At 33.9% G+C, this 21,172-nt stretch overlaps 3 protein-coding genes across 3 annotated transcripts in view; 2 read left to right on the plus strand and 1 right to left on the minus strand.

The window, feature by feature from the left end:
- The first annotated feature begins 5,906 nt into the window (after positions 1-5,906).
- LOC141391378 (chymotrypsin-2-like) lies at positions 5,907-6,785 on the plus strand. The gene has a single exon (XM_073964281.1). The coding sequence runs from the start codon at positions 5,916-5,918 to the stop codon at positions 6,717-6,719; it is 804 nt and encodes a 267-aa protein (XP_073820382.1). The 5' UTR covers positions 5,907-5,915; the 3' UTR covers positions 6,720-6,785.
- Positions 6,786-15,914: 9,129 nt separating this feature from the next.
- Positions 15,915-16,760, plus strand: LOC141391379 (chymotrypsin-2-like). Its single transcript, XM_073964282.1, has one exon. It carries the CDS (start codon positions 15,926-15,928, stop codon positions 16,712-16,714), a length of 789 nt encoding a protein of 262 aa, XP_073820383.1. The 5' UTR covers positions 15,915-15,925; the 3' UTR covers positions 16,715-16,760.
- A 196-nt stretch (positions 16,761-16,956) lies between these two features.
- LOC141389809 (chymotrypsin-2-like) overlaps positions 16,957-21,172 on the minus strand; it is a 37,483-nt gene continuing 33,267 nt past the window's right edge. Inside the window, exon 2 of the mRNA XM_073961945.1 lies at positions 16,957-18,245. Within this exon, the coding sequence (XP_073818046.1) occupies positions 17,040-17,897 (858 nt within the window). The 5' untranslated portion in view covers positions 17,898-18,245 and the 3' untranslated portion in view covers positions 16,957-17,039. The remainder of the gene's footprint in view (positions 18,246-21,172) is intronic.

The following is a 21,172-nucleotide window of genomic DNA, read 5'->3' on the forward strand; positions in this document are numbered from 1 at the left end:
TCTCAAGCTACCAATTGTAGCGTGCTAATTTAAAATCGCAATCTTAAATTCGAAACGATATTCAAAATTTCACAAAAATTCACTAAATTTTGCAAACAAAAATACAATTAGCAATTGCCTCTGAGCAACCAAAGTGCCTTAGAATTTAAAACCAATATTTTAATTCCAAAGTCTATGTAAAAGTTGTAAATTATCATTTAATGTACCAACAATCTGAATATGATAATTATCAAAAACTGCACTATAATATGTTATTTTGGAGTAACACCAATAATAAATATCTAATGTGAACCAAAAATCCACAAATAACTACCGAATGTAGTGTATATTTGAGCAAAAGTGCAACAAGAAATTTGAACAAAATCTAAATTTCAGACAAAAATTACAAAATTCGCAAAAAATATGGCTAAAATACGCCGTGAACAAGGAAAAGTACAATTGTAGGTTGCACGCAATATCAAATATATACAAATAACCACCGATTGTAGTGTTTTTGGGTCCAAAAATGCAACACAAATTTCAAACTATATTGAAATTCCAAAAAAAATTACAAAATTCGAGTAAAAAGCTCCCTACACAAGAACAAATCCAATTGAGCGACTGTAGGGTGCGTGCAATATCGAATTTATACAAATAGCCACCGAATGTGGCGTATTTGTGTCCAAAAATGCAAGGAAAATTTCAAACTATATTGAAATTCTAAGAAATTATATGCATCACAACAAATATTTTTAAATAACTCCCTACACAAGAAAAGGTCCAATTGACCAATTGTAGGGTGCACGCAATTCCAAAATGTCCAAAAATTGTATTAAAAAGTTCCCTGACACCGATTTATTATATTTACTATAAAATATAATAATATGTGTCACAGTACTAATTTACTGACCGGGTACTGTGTAATAATACCCCGGCGGGTTACTGTGCAATAAAAACGGACACGACAGAAAGAGGAATGCCCAAAATGCAATATTTATGCGTACATGCGTGTGTGTATATATTTGCATGCAAGCCACTTACTGACCGACTAGACGGTACGACAAAGCGACGATGCTGGAGTATGTAGATATACGAACGTGTGTTTATCAAAGCAGAAGGGACCACGAATAGGTCGTGCAGTGTAAATATGTAAACGATGTATTTATGACAGTATGTTTGAATATTTACACGAAATCAATGTAGATCTGGGGAATATTTTAACACTTTCTGCAACAACAAAGCAATAAGTAAAAGAAATTTACAACGACAAATTAGGAGAAAAAGAACGAAAAATAAGCGAAATATTTGGAACAAAATATTTATTATTTTTGTTTTGATTTTGTTATTCCCGTATGTCTGTACGTCTGTCCACGATTTGGACTTTGACCGACCGACAAAAAGAAGGAATCTGTGACGTTGTAAAACGAGATGGCCACAAACAAACAAACGAACACTTGTTTTTATTTATTTCAATGCTCACTTTGCACTATACGTACCAATAAAATAGGTGAACTCCAATGGTATTGTGGACTGTATTTTCAATTCGCTGGAAGATCCGGCTCGAAGGACCAAATGTTTAGTCCGCACTATAGGGACTTGGGGGAAACAAGTGTAGCAAGACTCCCCAATGGAGCCAGTACGCCCAATGCGCACGTTTGGCCGTCAATATAAAAAGAGATAGAAATAAAATAAAAACACAATAGTTTTTAGTATAAGGTATGGCTCAATTGCCGTGTATTTATTTGTGGTAAACAATATTACCTTTTGTACAACGATATGTACGCGAAGCTTACGATAAAGCGCGGGTGTTGCTTGCAAGTCAAGCTGTCGATCGATCTTTCTTTGTTTATTTTTATGTTGTGTTTTGTGTTGACATCTGCATAGATGCTTCAAGAGGGCGGTTGTCAAGAGAATATTCGTTGAAATCTCTCATACTATTACAGGGGTGTAATAAATGGGAATGAGGAGATTTCAACGAATATGCCTATGCGATTCATAGGGCCAAATAAAACAATATGATCAATTCTAACTTAAACACCGATCATTACAGCTAGTTCGGTTAAAAGTTGCAGCTAAAATTCTCAAAATACCGAAAATCGGGAGATACTGTAATATGGGGGCTATACCAAAACATGGACCTATGTTGACGATGTTTCGCTGGAGATTTTTTATGACCACTGAGGACTTCAAATTTCAAATTACAGCTATTTCGGTTAAAAACTGTAGCTAAAATTTTCAAAATACCGAAAATAGGGAGGTACCAAAATATGGGGTCTATACCAAAACATGGACCTATGTTGACGATGTTTCGTTGGAGATTTTTTATGACCACTGAGAACTTCACATTTCAAATTACAGCTATTTCGGTTAAAAATTGTAGCTAAAATTCTCAAAATACCGAAAATCGGAAGGTACCGATATATGGGGGCTATACCAAAACATGGACCTATTTTGACGATGTTTCGTGGAGATATTTCATGACCACTGAGAACCTCAAATGTCAAATTACAGCTAGTTCGGTTAAAAATTGTAACTAAAATGCTCAAAATACCGAAAATCGGGAGGTACGGTTATAAGGGGGCCATACCAAAACATGGACCTATGTTGATGATGTTTGGTGGAGATGTTTTATGACAACTGAGAACCTCAAATGTCAAATTGCAGATAGTTCGGTTACAAATTGTGGCTAACATTCTCAAAATGCCGAAAATCGGGAGATACTGTTATATGGGGGATACACCAAAACATGGACCTATGTTGACGATGTTTCGTTGGAGATTTTTTATGACCACTGAGAACTTTAAATTTCAAATTACAGCTATTTCGGTTAAAACTTGTAGCTAAAATTCTAAAAATACCGAAAATCGGGAGGTACTTATATATGGGGGCTATACCAAAACATGGACCTATTTTGACGATGTTTCGTGGATATGTTTCATGACCACTGAGAACCTCAAATGTCAAATTACAGCTGGTTCGGTTAAAATTGTAACTAAAATACTCAAAATACCGAAAATCGGGAGGTACGGTTATAAGGGGGCCATGCCAAAATATGGACCTATGTTGACGATGTTTGGTGGAGATGTTTCAATATCACGGAAAACCTAAAATGTCAAATTGCAGATAGTTCGGTTACGAATTGTGGCTAAAATTCTCAAAATACCGAAAATCGAGAGGTACCGATATATGGGGGCTATACCAAAACATGGACCTATGTTGACGATGTTTCGTGGAGATGTTTCATGACCACTGAGAACCTCAAATGTCAAATTGCAGATAGTTCGGTTAAAAATTGTGGCTAAAATTCTCAAAATACTGAAAATCGGGAGGTACCGTTATATGGGAACTATACCAAAACATGGACCTATGCCCATATCCTTTGGGATATAAGTTTGTTGATCACTAGGAACCCTAAGTGCGAAATTATAGCTAATTCGGTCTGCAAATATGGCGAAGAACGTCAAAATACCTCAAATCCGGAGGTACCGATATAGCCCATCTTCGGACTTGACCTGCCTATGGTGGAGGGTATAAAAAGGTCACTAAAATTGTACGAACGATTTCTCTTGAACAAATTTGGCCCAAACTTTGGATCTCCTAATATTTTGTCCAATTTTAGTTTAACTTCTAAAATGGCCCATATCGGTTCTCTCCTTAGAGTACCTTCCGCACAAAAGTTCAACATGCATGAATAAGTGCAGTTTAGGGTCTATTCGAAGATCGTTTGAAAATATATACCGATGCTGTTCGTTGTGGTCCTGTTTACAGCGATATTATGTTTTCCGTGTGCAAGTCCATGCTTCCTGACATACTGGTCCAAAAGTTGTACGATGACCCACTGAAATCACTAATGTGCGCGATATCTATCGAAAAGATATTGCTCCCTAAATAAGATCCAATTTCATAATGGACTATGCCGGTCCATTTCTTCATGTACCTCCTCCGCAACACTTTTGAACGATAATCCTAATCCACGTTTTTGTCGGCAAGTTCAAATGTCTAAAATAAACCACAAAATTCTGAAAAAAACCCTAAATAACATTCGATCTGTCCGTAGATGAAAGTTTCAATTCACATAGGCTGAGGGTATATCTCAGCAAAACCGACTGATACTCTTTTTCTTGTTCTTGCAAGGCAATAATATCAATTTTCAAGAACAATTAGCACTATTTAAAATCCGGTCATTCGAGGATTGGATTCGCAGACTATAGCCCTTAATACATTTACGGATGTTGTCAAGATTAGGGGGTTCGTTCTTCTTTTCCTTCCGGAGCGCGGTCAAAGTTCACATTTTTAGATTTTGCTCGGAAACCCCAAGTGCTATCGAAATGAGATTAGCGAAAATGTTGTAGCAGTGAAAATTCTCTTCAAGATTGTCCCTTATGATATTTTCGTAGGTTTTACCATTATTGAGATATAAAAGTCTCCTTATAAAACAATGTCATGACTGAAATTTCCCAACTTTAATTTATATATCTCAAAAATGGTACAACCTAGGATAAACTTACGAGTCAATCTTGTTGATAATTTTCATAGCTATAAGGCATACTCTTGTCCCATGTCGATAAGAACTATGAAAAGAACTTAAAAATGTGACCTGAACTTCTATATCTCAAAAAGTTTAAAAACTAGAAACAAATCATAGCCATCAATCCTCCAGAGAATTTTCACAGCACAACATTTTCTTTAGGCCCACTTCGAGAGGACTTGCGGTTTCCAAGCAAAATCGCGAAAACCTAACATTAACATTAAAATGTGAACATTGACCGCGATTTATTTAAAAATCCCTACAGCAATTTTTTCCTTGTTTTTGGTGTAAGCTCCTTTCATTAAAAGTTGGTTCAAGAGCACCGTGTGACATTTTACATAGACACAGAGCACCGTGGACGATTGGTTGTTGTTATTTTTCGACAACTATCAAAATTGTTATGTGCATTCTCTGCAATGTGGAGACACATGACAGTGGGAGTAGTTAATTTGGTTTACATATGCGGCTACGAGAGTTTTTAGGTGTTTTCGGTTGAATTCGCATTGAAACGAATTCATCAGTCACACTTATTCTTGAGCTCGAGTCGTCATAAAATTGGGGAAGGGTTCATTGTTTCAATACAAAGAACTAAGAGAACTGATGAGTCCAAGTGGCGTTGGACGAAACTAGTATTCTCTGCCATCCGCAAAAGTAATCAATTTTAACTACACCCCACTTTAAACTTGTTGTTGTTTTTTTAAATTTGAAAACAACAAATATGAGATTAAGCTTGACTACAACAAATAGTAAACAGAACATTTATTCCATAATCCAAACTAAGAAAAGCTCTATTCCTCTCTGTTTGTTGCTGTATTTTCCTAATCTAGGATATGGTGTACGAGTATGTGCCATAGAAAACAGTTCAAACTAATTGTTTACTTGTTTAATTTCTTAATTTACTATATGACTGATAACTCAATATTCAACCTCTTTATTCCAAACAAATAAATATCAATTATTAAAAAAGAGCATTTACAAAGAATGTTGATTAAGCGATATGATTATTCGATTTCATTTGAATTATTTTGAAAATTAAATCAAAACAATGTGACAACAACATGCCTGATTCATAAGCAACATTGTTCCTGTATTTGATATCTATCTGAAAGAATTTACCACAACCCTTGGACGTGCTTTACGATAAATGAATTTCTTGTCTAATCTTTTTCTATTGTAGAGCTAATAAAATTTATTTCATTTACTGTAACCCGTTAAAGAAAAATAATAGAAAAAACATCATCACCCAATCAATGCTGGCTGGTCAGCTTTTTGTTCCGCTTTATCAAATCAAATCGTTTTCGATAAAAAATCGATCGTACGAAGAAAAACAAAAAATCAAAAATATTCAATCCCATAAAATGATTGAATGTTTCGTAACCCCAGTCAATTGTGTAGAAAATTTGCAAAGATGAAGATCGTGGAAGGTGTTTTCGTTGTGGTGCTAATATTTGTGGCTGCAGGACCCACAATTACCGTTGGAAAACTTATTAAACCCTTTCAAGGTAATGCGCGAAGCCAGGCCGGCAGGATAGTAGGCGGTTCAATAGCCGAAGACGGTTTGGCCCCCTACCAAGTGTCATTGCAAACCATTTGGGGTCATTTCTGTGGTGGATGCATTATTGACAAGGATTGGGTGTTAACAGCTGGCCACTGCGTTATTAACAAATATATGGAAGATATTCTGGTAATGACAGGTAGTCAAAATTTGGCAAAACCTGGTCCCTTGTACGGTGTGGATCAGGTACATGTCCATTGCAATTATGACAAACCAACTTATCACAACGATATTGCCCTGCTGCATTTGAATACAAGTATTGTGTGGAATGAAAAGACACAATCCGTGCCATTGCCGACCAAACCCATGGAAGATGGTGCTGATGTCCTCTTGACAGGTTGGGGTTCAGAGTATATGTGGGGTGATTCACCAGATGATTTGAAAAAAGTGGATTTAAAATATATGGAACATAGTCGTTGTCGAGAGGCTATGAATGATGATCCCAATGTAGATGTGGGACATATTTGTACCTTCACCAAAGCTGGAGAGGGTTCTTGTCATGGTGATTCCGGTGGTCCTTTGGTCAGCGGTGGTTATTTGGTGGGCCTTGTCAATTGGGGTATGCCATGTGCCATTGGTTATCCTGATATGCACGCCAGTCCGTTGTTTTATCATGATTGGATTCGATCGAAAATGAGTGGTAATAAGAAATGTTGAAATGAAGAACAAAAATTAAAATTAATTAGGAATAAGTAAATGTGATTTTTTGTAATAAATGTGGATAAGTATGTGTAATGAAAAATATGAATTTTTTGTGTGGATTCAAAGGGGTGGGTCCCAAATTACATAACGTAATTATACTTGCGGTTGGTTCGTAGTTTGCCGTTGATACAGGGTGTTGCAAGATGGGGGGTTAGCCTCACTCCTCTCGCCATTAAATTGAGAGGATTTGCAAATAAACTTGTATGAAAGGCATTCGTAAGGCAATTCATGTAAGAACTCTCGTTTAAATTGTTTAAATAACACTGTGAACCGAAATTTTGGGGGGTGGAAAATTCCTTTTGGGGATGAAAGCTCTTGGTGAGTATATACAAAACCCAGAAGGACAGATCCGCCGTGAGTCGAACTTTTGAGATATGGCGTGATGAATATTTTGCTTGAGACCCTATAAGCCCTCAGATATTAGCGTTATATCTTTGTCCGCTGTTGTTTTAGCTTATTTTTGAGATCACATTTCTTCAGCCAAATCAAATGAGGATTGTTTTCGTAGAGAATTTTGACCTTCTATAATATAATAAAATATAGTCTTCTTCTTAACAAAAACAGGGTAAATGCACAAAACGATCACGAAAACGCGACAATATCGATTTATTGTCAATGAGAGCCGTACCTAAAATTTTCTGTCCGACATTTTTGCAGAACATTTCGAAGCTGAAAAACGTCATCTTGTGGTACTTTTATAGCGGCTCTTAAAATAAAGGACGAAAAGGACATTGAAGGAAGCGAGATAGAAGGTCAAAATGATCCACGAAAATAATCCTCATTTGATTTGGCTGAAGAAATGTGATCTCAAAAATATCCTAAAACAACAGCGGACAAAGATATAACGCTAATATCTGAGGGCTTATAGGGTCTCCAGCAAAATATTCATCACGCCATATCTCAAAAGTTCGACTCACGGCGGATCTGTCCTTCTGGGTTCTGTATATACTCATCAAGAGCTTTCATCCCCAAAAGGAATTTTCCACCCCCCAGACTTTGAGCTCCATTTTGTTGCACAGTGTAATTAGTAATAAATATTTTCGATGAACTTCTCAGATGACAGAACAAAAACCTTCGGTCATACCAAAGAGAGTTACCCGATTATTTTTTTAGCTTAATGAACTAAAAGCTTTGCGAATAAAGGACAACACCAAAAATAGTACAAATGAAACAACTAATAAAAGTAATAACAACAATAATAATAAAAATAACTATAATAAAAAATTATATTTAAAATAATAATAATAATATAATTAATAATAAAATAATAATAAATAAAATAATAAAAAATAAAAATAATTAAAATAATAGTAATTTTTATAATAATAAAAAATAATAATTATATTAAAAATAACAATAATAAATTAATAATAAAAATAATAATTATTATAATTATTATACGTATAATAGTAAATATAATGATAATAATAATAAAAATTATAATAATAAAAATAATAATAATAAAAATAATAATTATACAATTATAAAAATTATAATATAATAATAATTATATGAAAATTGTTATTATCATTATAATTAAAAATTATTATAAAAATATGAACAATTATAATAATAACAAAATAACAATTGTACTAGTACAAATAATTATAATAAATATAAAAATAATAAATAATAATAAAATATTAATAAAAAATAAAAATAAGTATAATAATATAAAAAATAATAATTATAAGAATAAAAATTATTAAAAATAGTAATTAATAATAATTATTATAAAAAAATATAATAACAATAATAATTATAAAAATAATAATTATAATAAAAATATTGACAATAAAAGTAATAATAATAAAAAATAGTAATTTAAATATTATTAATATAAATAATAAAAATAACATAATTATAAAAAAATAGAAATAATTATGATAATAAACAAATAATTATAACAGAAATAATTATAATAAAAATAATAATTATAGTAACATACATCATAATAATTATTATAATAAAAACTTAATAATAACAATAATAATTATAAAGATAATATAAATAATAATTTAAGAAATAGCAATAAAATAATTAAAATTATAATTATAATTTTAGTATATGTATATACAAATAATTTTAACAATAATAATTATAAACATAATATAAATAATAATTAAAATAAAAATATTGATAATCAAAGTAATAATAATAAAAAATAATAATTTAAATACTATTAATATAAATAATAGTAAAATATTAATAGAAATAATAAACAAAATGAAAATAATGATAGTTATTATAGAAAATATAAGTAATTATAATAATAAACAAATAATAACAAAAAAAAAATATTATAATTAAATAATAATAAAGTAATAGTAAAAAGTAATAGTAATAAATAATAGCAATAATTATAATAATATAAATGATTATAATTATTATAGTAAAACATAATAATAACAATAATAATTATAAAAATAATATAAATAATAATTTTAGCAATAGTAGTAAAATTAATAAAAATTGTAATTTTAATGTAATTTTAACAAAAATAAAAACAATAAAAAATAAAATAAAATAATAAAAATAATTATAATGGTAATAATATAAAAAATTATAAGAATTATAACATTAAACAAAAAATAAAAATTATTATAAAAGTAAAAATAATTATAATTAATAATAATAATCATTGAGCTAATATGAATCGGGGTGCACTCATTGCTATGAGAGAAGTCTCCCTTGTCCCTTATGGGATGTTTGTGGGACAATTATATATAATAATAATAGTAATAATATAAATAATTATTATAATAAAAATATTAATAAAGTAATAATATTTTTTTTCCTTTTGTTGGGGCCAACCCTCAACAGCACGAAAGCCAACCTCCAAAGACCAAACCTGGGTCAGGTTGATTTGCCGGCCCAACACTCGGATTAGCGGAAACTCACCGTTTCTTGCAGCTCGGATTCAGGGATCTGTCGATATCTTCTTCTCAGCTGATGGGACAATTCCTCTTGGTGGCTTACAAACCAACGGGCTATTTTCGTTTCTTCGTCGGGGGAAGCACTTCTGCATCGAGGCAAGGAACAATAAAAACACTTCTGGTTTCGCTCTTGAGGTAATTCAATTTATTTATAATGTACGTATGACTCTCCGGATAACAATAGAACTCGCTTCAAATGCGCCCGGAGTTGTAAATATGACAAACAAAAATCAGAATTCAATCTAGTTCTTTTTTTCTTATTTCGGGTTAAAACAACACGATTTTAATGGTCTTTGCTCTGCTTTGCTTCTTTGCGCTTTGGTTGTTATGTTTCAATAGAAATAACGATTGATGTCCGTGCACGGAGCAAGGTGCCCAAAAACCTGTTTGGGGACAACAATTGGGACAAAAAAGGCAAAGGCAAGTGAGACAACCAAAGGCAGAGAAGGAGAGCGAAAGCTAAAGAAAACCATAGAGTAATGAATAGACTAATGAATAAAGTATACAAGAATAAAAAATAAATAAAAATCAGAAAAAAAAATAAACAGATGGCTAATACAAATTCTCTTGCCAGTAATCAACAAAGGGCAGACGACGTATATGCAAGTGGTGCCTTTGTAGCGATTTCTTGCATATACACCTTTATTTATTCCACTTGGGAACATAGGGCATTTACAAGAAAATTCCATTCTACTCTATTATGACAAACAGTTTTAATCTCTTCCCATGACTTATTGATATGTCTTATTTCCAGGGATAACGTTCTGCGCCATGTATTTCTGGGGCGGCCCGGTCTTCTGGAGCCTTGAGGATTCCAATCTAGTGGGATTTTGGCAATGCTTTCTGGGCCTTTTCTTAGCGTGTGTCCGATCCATTTCCATTTTCTCCTGGTGATTTGACGCCTAATGGATTCTTCATTTGTTTTATTCAACAACTCTGTATTTGATATTTTATTCGGCCAGAATACACGGCATATTATGCGAAGACATTTATTTATGAATGCTTGGAGTCTTTGTGTTACTGCGTTAGATAGTAGCCAAGTTTCACTTCCGTATAGTAATATTGTTTTAACACATGCGTTGAATATGCTGAGCTTTGTTCGAAGTGATATTTGGGACGATTTCCATGTTTTATTAAGTCGACCAAATGCGGATCTAGCCTTGTTAAGTCTAAACTATAGACGTCTTCTTCGTCTTCTATTCCTCCTTCCGCCTTCATAAAGCACCCAAGATAGGAAAATGAATTGACATACTCTAATGGTTGATTATATATTTTTAGTTAGTTGTCCGATGTGTTATTTATACGCATTGCTTGTGACTTTTTTATATTAATTTCTAGGCCAACTTCTTTAGCGTGAAAAACGATGTCATTTAATTTGTCTTGCATGTCATTGAATTTGTGCGACATGAGACAAATGTCGTCAGCATAATCAAGATCTTCCAGATGGCGGTGGAAAGTCCAAACTATTCCTCTCTTCTTTGAGCATATTTTATCCATTACCACGTCTAGTACAATTGCGAATAACAGTGGAGACAGGGGGCATCCTTGTTTCACCCCCGCGTTCGTAGTAAATGGTTCGCTCAACGTTCCGCAATGTTTTACTTTCAGGGTTGTGTTGCTGTACATCGCCTTAATTATTTGTATAATTTTTTCGGGCACGCGATTTATTTTTAATGCTGACCAAATGGCTCTTCTTTTGATGGAGTCGAACGCTTTACGGAAGTCCACAAATACCAAATATAATGGAGTTCTCCAATCCAAGGACTGTTCTATAATGACTCTTAGGGTGTTCGTCTGATCTACGCAGCTTCGATGTTGGCGGAATCCGGCTTGTTCATCATGTAATGATTTTTCAATGCTCTGCGGTCTATCGTTTATTATAGTCGCTATGATTTTATAGACAGTGTTAAGCAAAGTTATCTCGCGCAAATTATCGCAAAACTTTAGGTCGTCTTTTTTGGGTAACTTTATTATGGTACCTTTCGTCCAGGTTTCTGGTAGTGTCTCGTTTTCCCATGCTTCTAGAATATGCGAGTGTATAATTGTTGCTGATAGCGTAGCATCCACTTGTAACAGTTCTGGTGGTACACCCTCCTCTCCTGGAGCCTTGTTCTTTTTGAGTTTGTTTATAGCTGTTGCGATTTCAGCTATATTTGGAGGGTCCGCGTCAATGGTTTCATCATCGTTCTGATTTGTTTCCATATTTTGATCGCTTTGAACATAGTTCTCTTCAAAAATGTTGCTGATTGATTCAAAGTGTTGTTTCCACCGATTTATTTGTTGATCTACATTGGGTAATAGTTTTCCGATGACTGATTTCCAGTCGCTGCCTCTGCTTCTCGGGCCATTTTCTCCGCATATTGTCTTTTGTCATTACGAGCTGAGCGTTTTACAAGTTTTGCAGTGGCTTTATACTGCTCCATATACCACGGGTTTTGTGTTTATTTCTGTTTTAAGCCATTCCTTTCTTTGATCAAATTTCAAGTGTTGTCGAAAATCCATTCTTTTCTTCTGTTTTCTCTTCGTATCCTATGTGGGTTTTCGCAATGGTTTTGAGCGTATGGCATGTATCTTCCCATGATCTTGTAATGTTTTGGTTTGCTACCTCCATACTCTTCCCGTTGTTTTTTAATTTTCGGACGTCAAGCCGCTTTTGTGTCCGCTCTCTATTATTTTTAAGTGCGCTCTTTAGTTTTATTTTAAGTGTTGCTACCACTAGCTCGTGGTCGCTGTCAATATCTGCACTGCGTTTATTTCGCACATCGATCAATGAACTTCTCCATTTCCGTCGAATGCATACGTGGTCTATTTGGTTCCGCGTGTTGCCGTCTGGCGATGTCCATGTATATTTGTGTATTAGTTTGTGTGGAAATAAGGAACCACCTATTGCCATTTGAAATTTCTGACAAAGTTCTACAAAGCGATCACCGTTATTGTTTCTTGTGCTTTCCCATTCATTATATGAGCAAGACCGTGTTTTGAGCGTCCTATTTTGGCGTTAAAGTCACCAGTCAGTATCAGCACGTCTCTGGATGGTATAGAGATTATTATTGCTGTAAGTTGTTCGTAGAATGCATCCTTCACTGAATCGTCTGAATCTTCCGTGGGCGCGTCGCATTGAATAATTTTGACATATTTTTGAATATTGCTGTAGAAGCGGGCTGTTATTATTCTATCTGAAACAGCTTTGTATGAGTGTAGGGACTTTCTCATTTTTTTTCGAAATTATGAAGCCCCCTCCGCTTTCACTCTTGTCCGCTTTCCCACTATAGATAACCATATTTCCATTGGCCGATGTCATTTCTCCATCTCCGCATCTTCGATTTTAAGCTTCAGCATCTGCTTCTCCACTTGGGCGAGTTTTGAAGATTCTCTTAACGTCCTGACGTTCCATTGTGCAATTCTTATCCTGTTCCGTGTTTCAAAAGTTGTCATCGGTGTTTGGGGTGTCGTTTGTATATTTCTTGTAATTGTTTCATTAATCGTGTAAGTTTCGGGCAAGCGATTGATTAGACCACTGTGTCCTATGATGGTACCGGGGCTGCCGGTTTTTTTTTTTTTTGTTTTAGCCACCATCCTGCCTTACGTAAGTAATAATAATAGAAAATATAAATTGCAAGCTGTCAGTGCGTTTTGTAAACATTTTTCTCTGCAAAGAGGAAAGTGATGAAGTTAAGCCAATGGGGGAAACTCCAGACTTAAACAATCAAAATATAAATAAATAAAAATAATATTTATAATTATATAAAAAAATATAATAATTAATATAATATTTTATTGTTGTAATTAATATAATAATTAAATTATAATTATAGTAAAAATAATTATAAGAATAAAAGTTATTAAAAATAGAAAATAATAATAATTATTGTTTAAGTCTGGAGTTTCCCCCATTGGCTTAACTTCATCACTTTCCTCTTTGCAGAGAAAAATGTTTACAAAACGCACTGACAGCTTGCAAAATTTACTGATCGCTACCAATATCATGATTTCATCCCGGCGAAGGGAATTATCAATTGGCTTTTCAGTTTTTGAAATGATGATTTTTTAGTGAAAACCTGAACTCTTTAAGCATCGAGTGATATTGGTAGCGATCAGTAAATTTTGCAAGCTGTCAGTGCGTTTTGTAAACATTTTTCTCTGCAAAGAGGAAAGTGATGAAGTTAAGCCAATGGGGGAAACTCCAGACTTAAACAATCATATGATTGAATCTTCAACTAAAACAAAACAAACAATAATAATTATTATAATAAAAAAATATAATAACAATAATAATTATAAAAATAATATAAGTAATAATTATAATAAAAATATTGACAATAAAGGTAATACTTATAAATAAAAAACAAAATTTATCTTTTTTTTATTTATGACCTCAAGTCAAACGAATAAAAGAAGATAAAAACTATATGTTCATTGAACCATAGCCGTAGACCTCTAATGTATTTTCGCATGCAATATAAGTATCCAATGGCTTATCCTAATTACGGAATTTAAGTTAAAAGTATTAAAAATACGCAATTTTGGTAGGTCCGATCTGGGTTTTTTATATTTTTCAAATATATATTCACCACAAATGTTTTTAAAGCTGTTTAAATTGAACGCACAACGTCTTCTGTATGAATTCATAACGAAAAACCATCAATAAGATATTTATATTTTTCAATCACAACGACAATCTTTATGAAAATTGGAAAGTATGGCACTAAAACCTATATATCAAAAACACGTGCTGCTAAGAATGTTATATGTTATGGTCCAATTTTTTACTCATAGACTCATAATAAAATTTTATTTGGAACATTTCTTTAATAATATTCCCAAAAAGTAAAGGATTTTGCTAGATTTTGATCCAGTATGGAATTGTGTAAAATTAACAGTCCAAAATTAAAACCTATAATTTCATCCTAATATATATAAATTTGAAATCTAATTTTTTAAGGAAATAGTGTACATAGATTTATGGTTTATTTTAAAACTCATAGTGAAATGTTGTGTAGAATTATTCATCCTTTGACACTCTTCACCTATAACCATGTTTTATATTACTTCCATGTATCAACTAGAAAAAAGAAGGAAAAAATTTTCATCAAAAAAATTTGGGAAATATTTTCATGTTTTTTCAGCAAAATTGATATTGATATTTTAATGCTATAGAATGTAAATAGACATTTCATTTCTTTGCTGACCTATGGTGAAATTTGACGGAGAATATTTTTATCTCTGACATCATCTCTCTAAAATTATGTTTTGAGGGACAATTTTGAATAAACTCAGATCAAGTCCGACTTTAACCCTAAAACGTGTTTTTCATTTTTAGAGATTCCTGGCGATTAGACAAGAGTTACAGATTTGGTGTATTCTGAGACCTATAGTAAAATTTTATGGCAAACAATTTTGTAGAATATTCGTATTTGATACGATCACATTTTTAATGAGTTTTTGAAAGATTTTCGAAAAAAGGACAAAAAAGACCCCTTTGATGAACAGCATGAGGGTTAAAGTTTTTAACAAAAATATTTCCCACACCCTTCTAAGTAAAGTTGCCAAAGACACTATATACCTGAAATGCAAGGATTCCAAGATATCTAAACTCAAATATTTGGAAAAATTTTAAAATGGGCGGAATTTGTCCCGCCTATTTTAGTTACTTTCCGACGTAAACTTTTAAAACGCCGATACACGTGTCTCATATTTTTAGCTCTACTTTCATAATCTACTCGATTTTCCTTGTCATTTTTTTTGTTGTTGTCGCACAGTGTAATAATTGTTTTTAATAATGTCCAAAGGACCTCAAATTAAAAATCGACCCTTCAAAATTATTTATGGGCCTTATGAACGCTGGACATTTTAATCTTGAAAATCTTATATAGGACATACAGATGTAGAAAACGCTTAGCACATATCTATAAAATGGGAATAGTAAAAGCATAGACATTGTATGAGTATATTTTGTAAGGTACAAACTAGTTCCAAAGAGACCCTTGAAATTGTTTTACAACATATCCAAAGGCTTGTCTTATCTGGATACAATTTAGTTTTATTTTTATGATCAGCACCACCACTACCCGACAGTCATTGCTTGACCATAATTTTTATCAACTTATTTACGATAAACTACAAAGGAGGAAGTCAAACAGAAAAAAATTCAATTCAATTCCAAAAACAACATAAAATGATTGGCGATTTTTAACCTTTTGCCAATTGTGTATTATATTTCCAAACATGAGGACCGTTCAAAGTTTAATTTTTGTAATACTAATATATTTGGCTGATGGTAAACGCATAAAACCCATACCCCCGAAACTCCAGAAAACCCCCGCGGCACGTGTTGTTGGCGGTGTGACAGCGGAAGAGGGTTTGGCGCCCTACCAAGTTTCTTTGCAAAATTTTTGGGGTCATTATTGTGGTGGAGCCATAATTGCTGAACAATGGATCTTAACTGCCGGCCATTGTGTCTCTGGCAAATATTTGGAAGATATTCTGGTAATGACTGGTACCCAAAATCTCGAAGTTCCTGGTGTAATCTATCATGTGGATGAGGTACACATTCACTGTAACTATGACAATCCCAGTCTGCACAATGACATTGCTTTGTTGCATTTAAATTCAAGCATTGCGTGGAATTCGAAAACTCAACCCGTGGTTTTACCCACAAAACCCTTGGCGGATGGTGCTGATGTCCTGTTAACGGGTTGGGGTGCCGAAGAACTATGGGGTGAACCACCAGATCTCTTGAAGAAAGTTAATTTGAAATTTATGGAATGGCAACGATGCCGTGAAGCCTTGAATTATGATCCGGATTTAGATGTTGGCCACATTTGTACATTCACCAAATTTGGTGAAGGTTCATGCCATGGTGATTCTGGAGGTCCCTTGGTCAGTGGTGGTTATTTGGTGGGTCTTGTCAATTGGGGCATACCATGTGGTATGGGTTATCCTGATGCCCATGCCAGTCCTTTGTATTATGCCAATTGGATTCGCACGAAAATGAGCGGTAATAGAAAATGTTAAAATAATATTTATTAATTTAGAAATGGACATTTGACCAGAAATTAAAAAGTTGCAAAGTATTTGAACATTTATCATATTTTGTGCTTGTTTTTTGGACACATAAACTCGAGACAATTTTCCAAATTTACAAAAAAAAATTAAAAATTAAAAGAAAATCTAAATGTTTTAGTTTCTGGAACAGAGCTATAGTTACCTTATTGTATATAAAAAAAAACCTTATTTTGAGTGTAATAAAACACCACTTTTAATTGACTGCAAAAAATTTATTTGTTCGTTGCTTTTTATTAAATAGTAATTTATTATCGAAATTAATTCGTCACTTCACTCAATATTTATTGGCACCATTTTGATTCCTATAGGAAGGATAATTGCTGGCACTGCATTGACATTCACGGCAATTTTGACTCATTACCTTGCGGATCCAATCCAAATAGAAATAGACACTGCAATGGGCATCGGGAGAGCCAGTGGCACAGGGCATGCCCCAATTAACCAAACCATACAAACGACCATTGGATACCAAAGGACCACCAGAATCACCATGGCAGGAACCTTCACCGAGTTTGGTGAATGTACAAATGTGTCCAACATCCAACATGGGGGCACCTGAATAGATGTCATAACAATCTTGATAGGTAACGAATTTCGTATGGAGCTTGTGCAAATTATCAGGAGTGCCACCCCACAAGACATTGTCACCCCAGCCGGTTAGAATAAGTTCATCACCATCTTGCAGAGGACTTTCAGGCAAGGCCACGGGTTGGGTCAATTCATTAAATTCAATGGGTGTCTTCAAATACAGCATGGCAATGTCGTTGTGATATGTGGGATTGTCATAGTTGCAATGACACCAGAATTCCTCAACTTCATATGTTGCTCCAGGTTGGAAGTAGACATTGGTACCGGTAATGACACGCAAATAATCAGGATTATAACCATCCACACAATGGCAGGCAGTCAGGACCCAACGATCACCAACAATGGCACCACCGCACATATGACCGCCATACATGCCTTGCAGCGAGATTTGATAGGGGGCAAAACCAACTTCTGCCACTTGGCCACCCACAATACGTTCCTGGGGGGCCTGTTTTTGGGTATCGTTGTTGCCCACCAAACGAACAGCCCTGCTCGAGCTTACAGCAGCCAGCAGGACTAACGCAGCAACCAAAGTAATTTTCATGATGGCAACACTTGTCTGTCTTGATTGTGCGGAGTGCAGTGTTGCTCGCTTAAATATGATTTGAATGTGAAGAGCAGAACTTCGCTTGGCCTAAAGTACAAAAAACAATTTCGTACGTCTAGCACACTTTGTATTATATTATATACTATGTTTATCGCATATAATATCTATATGAGGCTTATGCTTATATACCAATTTAATTGTTTTTGTAGTCTGAGGATCTGAGTTAATTGCAGCTGTATATCGAATTTATTGTTCGATTGTTTTTTGAATGACTTTTTTGCTTTGCTTTTATTTCCCAATTCTTGGCCTCTGATAACGCTTAACGACAATGGTCAGTTGTTGTAGCTGAAACGATAAGAACAAATTTGTTTGAAGGCATTAACATTGTTTTGAAGCATGTTTGGGTGTATGTGTGTGTTTTCTAAGATTTAAATCATTTTCTATGGAAACTTTTTATGGATTACTAATTTTCTAACGAATTATCATTTACAAAAAAAATATTTATGGATTTCTTTTTGAAATACGTAGAAAATATTGCTTATTCTATTAGTTTAGTAAACAAATAAGTACCAGCTTATCATAGACTTGAATGTAATTAGACAACATAAATCAAGTAAATCAACGAGATTTTAAAATAGGGAGTTTTTTTCTTACAGTACTACACGTTACAAAAGTAAATCAAACCAAAAAGGATTTAGCAATCGGAATAACCACCATTTTTTGAGGAAGATTTAGTTGGGAAAAAGGAATTGGTTTGTCGTCTTAAAACAGAATCCATGGTGAAGAGAAAGCACAATAAATTATGAATTCAATAATAACCCGCAATAGAGTGTTAGGCGGTTTTGCAGACAGAAATTGTAAAGCCTACTAGAACCTGCATAAGATTTATATAACACTGTGTGTCATATTTTGGGTCATGGTTTATTAACCACATTCTGACACCACAGCGTGATGAAAGACCAAAAATAAGAAGATACGTGTCCCGGCGTTTTGCCCTATCACTTCAACATTCGCGGTTATGGGGCCACAGAGACCTGGGGCTTTGATGTCAAAAGGGATCATTTTGTCAGGCACATATCTTCTAAACCGATTGAAATGTGAGATTACTCTTGGAGGCAAGGTTGTAGCTATCTTCCTAAAGAATAATAATTGTGAACCATTCGACCTCATCTGCAAGGTCAAAATCATCAAGGTCCAATTTCCATTATGGTTTTTTCTCGGATTTTAGTCTGTAGATATCAAATCGATCAAAATTGAAGCAAACAACCAACTAGAAAAATGTTCCTTAGATCTCAATAAACATCTTTCAGAACATCGAACTCTGTAGAAACGGTTCTTAATGGCCAAAATAGCTAAACACAAGGCTTCAGGTCTTTGGGGGCTCGTAAAAGTTGAAGTGATAGGGAAACACACCGGGACACGTGTCTTCTCATTTCTTCTATATTCTATCATAGTGTCGCATAGTGTAACATTTATATTTTATAATTTGGAGTCAAGGTTACGACTCGGTCTTTCTGAAGTCACATATTTCGTCGATCTCTCTTAAATGTCTGACTTCGACCTGTAAAACTTTTGCGTCCTATATTTTGGGAAGAATTCTACTATAACATACATGATTATTTTAACGGAATGCGTGGTACATCAACCTTGTTAGTAAACAAAGGTGTTAGGATACAAGTTTTTAAAATAATTCAACAAATGGCCAATATAATAATGAGAGAAATGAACAAGTCATGGATTAAAAGGGCAATATACTGTATGAAAGAGCGTTTTTAAGCGGATGTTACACCTAATTCATTGTCATAAACATTCTGAAGAAGAAGAAGATTTTTCAAAAGGTGGATTCTCAAACATCGCTTAGTCTTCGCTACCATTGGCCAACATTAAAAAAGTTAGCAAAGGCTATAGTCGGGACGGTCCGACTATTTGATACCCTACACTACTACCCCTGTGCCTAAGATTTTCACTGGTAAACATTTATGTTAGGGAATATTATCTGACTACCACCAAACTCAATATGGCCATTTCTCTCTGAGCTAATGGGGAGCTCAGAGAGGAATGACAACAACAAAATTTCCTGACGATCTGACCAAATTGCGGCCTGTAGTGTGATTACAAAATTTGGACAAATTGGATGCATTATCGAATATTGCGATATCTCGCTTGTTTGACCACCTTCACCTACCTATTCTGCATTAATGTAAAGGTGATATTTTCTTCTTTCATTGACAGGCTTTGCCGTTTGTATACATCTATTAGAAGCTGATATATTCGGATAAGAATAACACGTTAAATTTTCTCAACATAAGTATTTTAGCCATTCCGGCCCCTGAATATTATCCGAATAATAGGCTTCTTCTCAATAGGCTTCCTCCCCTGTGGAACCCGCATCAACTTTCAACATTTCTTGTCGTTCCGATCTAAATTGCGACCTGTAGCGAGATTACAAAAAATGGAAAAATAGGATGCATAACCGAATATCTCCGTTGTTTGACCACCTACTTACATCGTTGTAAAGGTGTGATTTTCTACTTTCATAGCCAGGCATTGCATTTGGATGGTACCCAACCAATGCTGAGATATTCGTCATTACAATCAAAATGGCAAAAATGAAAACTTGTGTTGGATTAGCGACAATTGCAATGTCTCCGATGTTTGACCTTCTACGAAAACCTGCTTTACATTAGAGTTGTATAGTTCAGGAACGAAATAGTTCAATTGAACGATTCATTGAAAAGAGCATAGCCAGATCGACTCAGCTCGTCGAGACATTCGTTTTGGTATATATGTATATGTATGGGTCTACGACCACTATTTTGATGCGTTACAAACTTTTAGGCCAAAACCAACTTATAATACCCACCCCATATAGTGGTGTAGGGTATAAAAAATGGAATACTACTTTTTGGTACCAAATATGCTCATATCTATTCCGAAGGGGTTTAATTCCTTTAAAATAAATTTGTTTGGATTACTTCTTACCATTCTCTTTATGAATAACATCAAAATACAGAAGTGAATTCAATGCCAAAGATAGGTACTTGAAAGTAAAATATTAGTAACCAAATACAACATTTTTATGGTATTTTTTAATGTGTCCAAATTCAATATTTTGTGACAAAAAAGCTAATTTTTTTCTCAAAAAATGGAAATTTCGTTGATTGTTACGAGTACATTTGAAGTAACACAAAATGAAAATTTTTTCGTTAAAAAATACTCAAAAACGGCAGGGAAATTCGTCGATTGTGTGTGGATCATATCTCTGTGCAACA

Source organism: Musca autumnalis, unplaced genomic scaffold (genome assembly GCF_047663935.1).
Source record: "Musca autumnalis isolate F117 unplaced genomic scaffold, ASM4766393v1 scaffold_1, whole genome shotgun sequence".
Classification (NCBI taxonomy): Eukaryota; Metazoa; Arthropoda; class Insecta; order Diptera; family Muscidae; genus Musca; species Musca autumnalis.

What these genes read in the sequence shown, in the direction of transcription:
- LOC141391378 (XM_073964281.1), top strand. Translation starts at nt 5,916, where the DNA reads ATGAAGATCGTGGAAGGTGTTTTCGTTGTGGTGCTAATATTTGTGGCT.
- LOC141391379 (XM_073964282.1), top strand. Translation starts at nt 15,926, where the DNA reads ATGAGGACCGTTCAAAGTTTAATTTTTGTAATACTAATATATTTGGCT.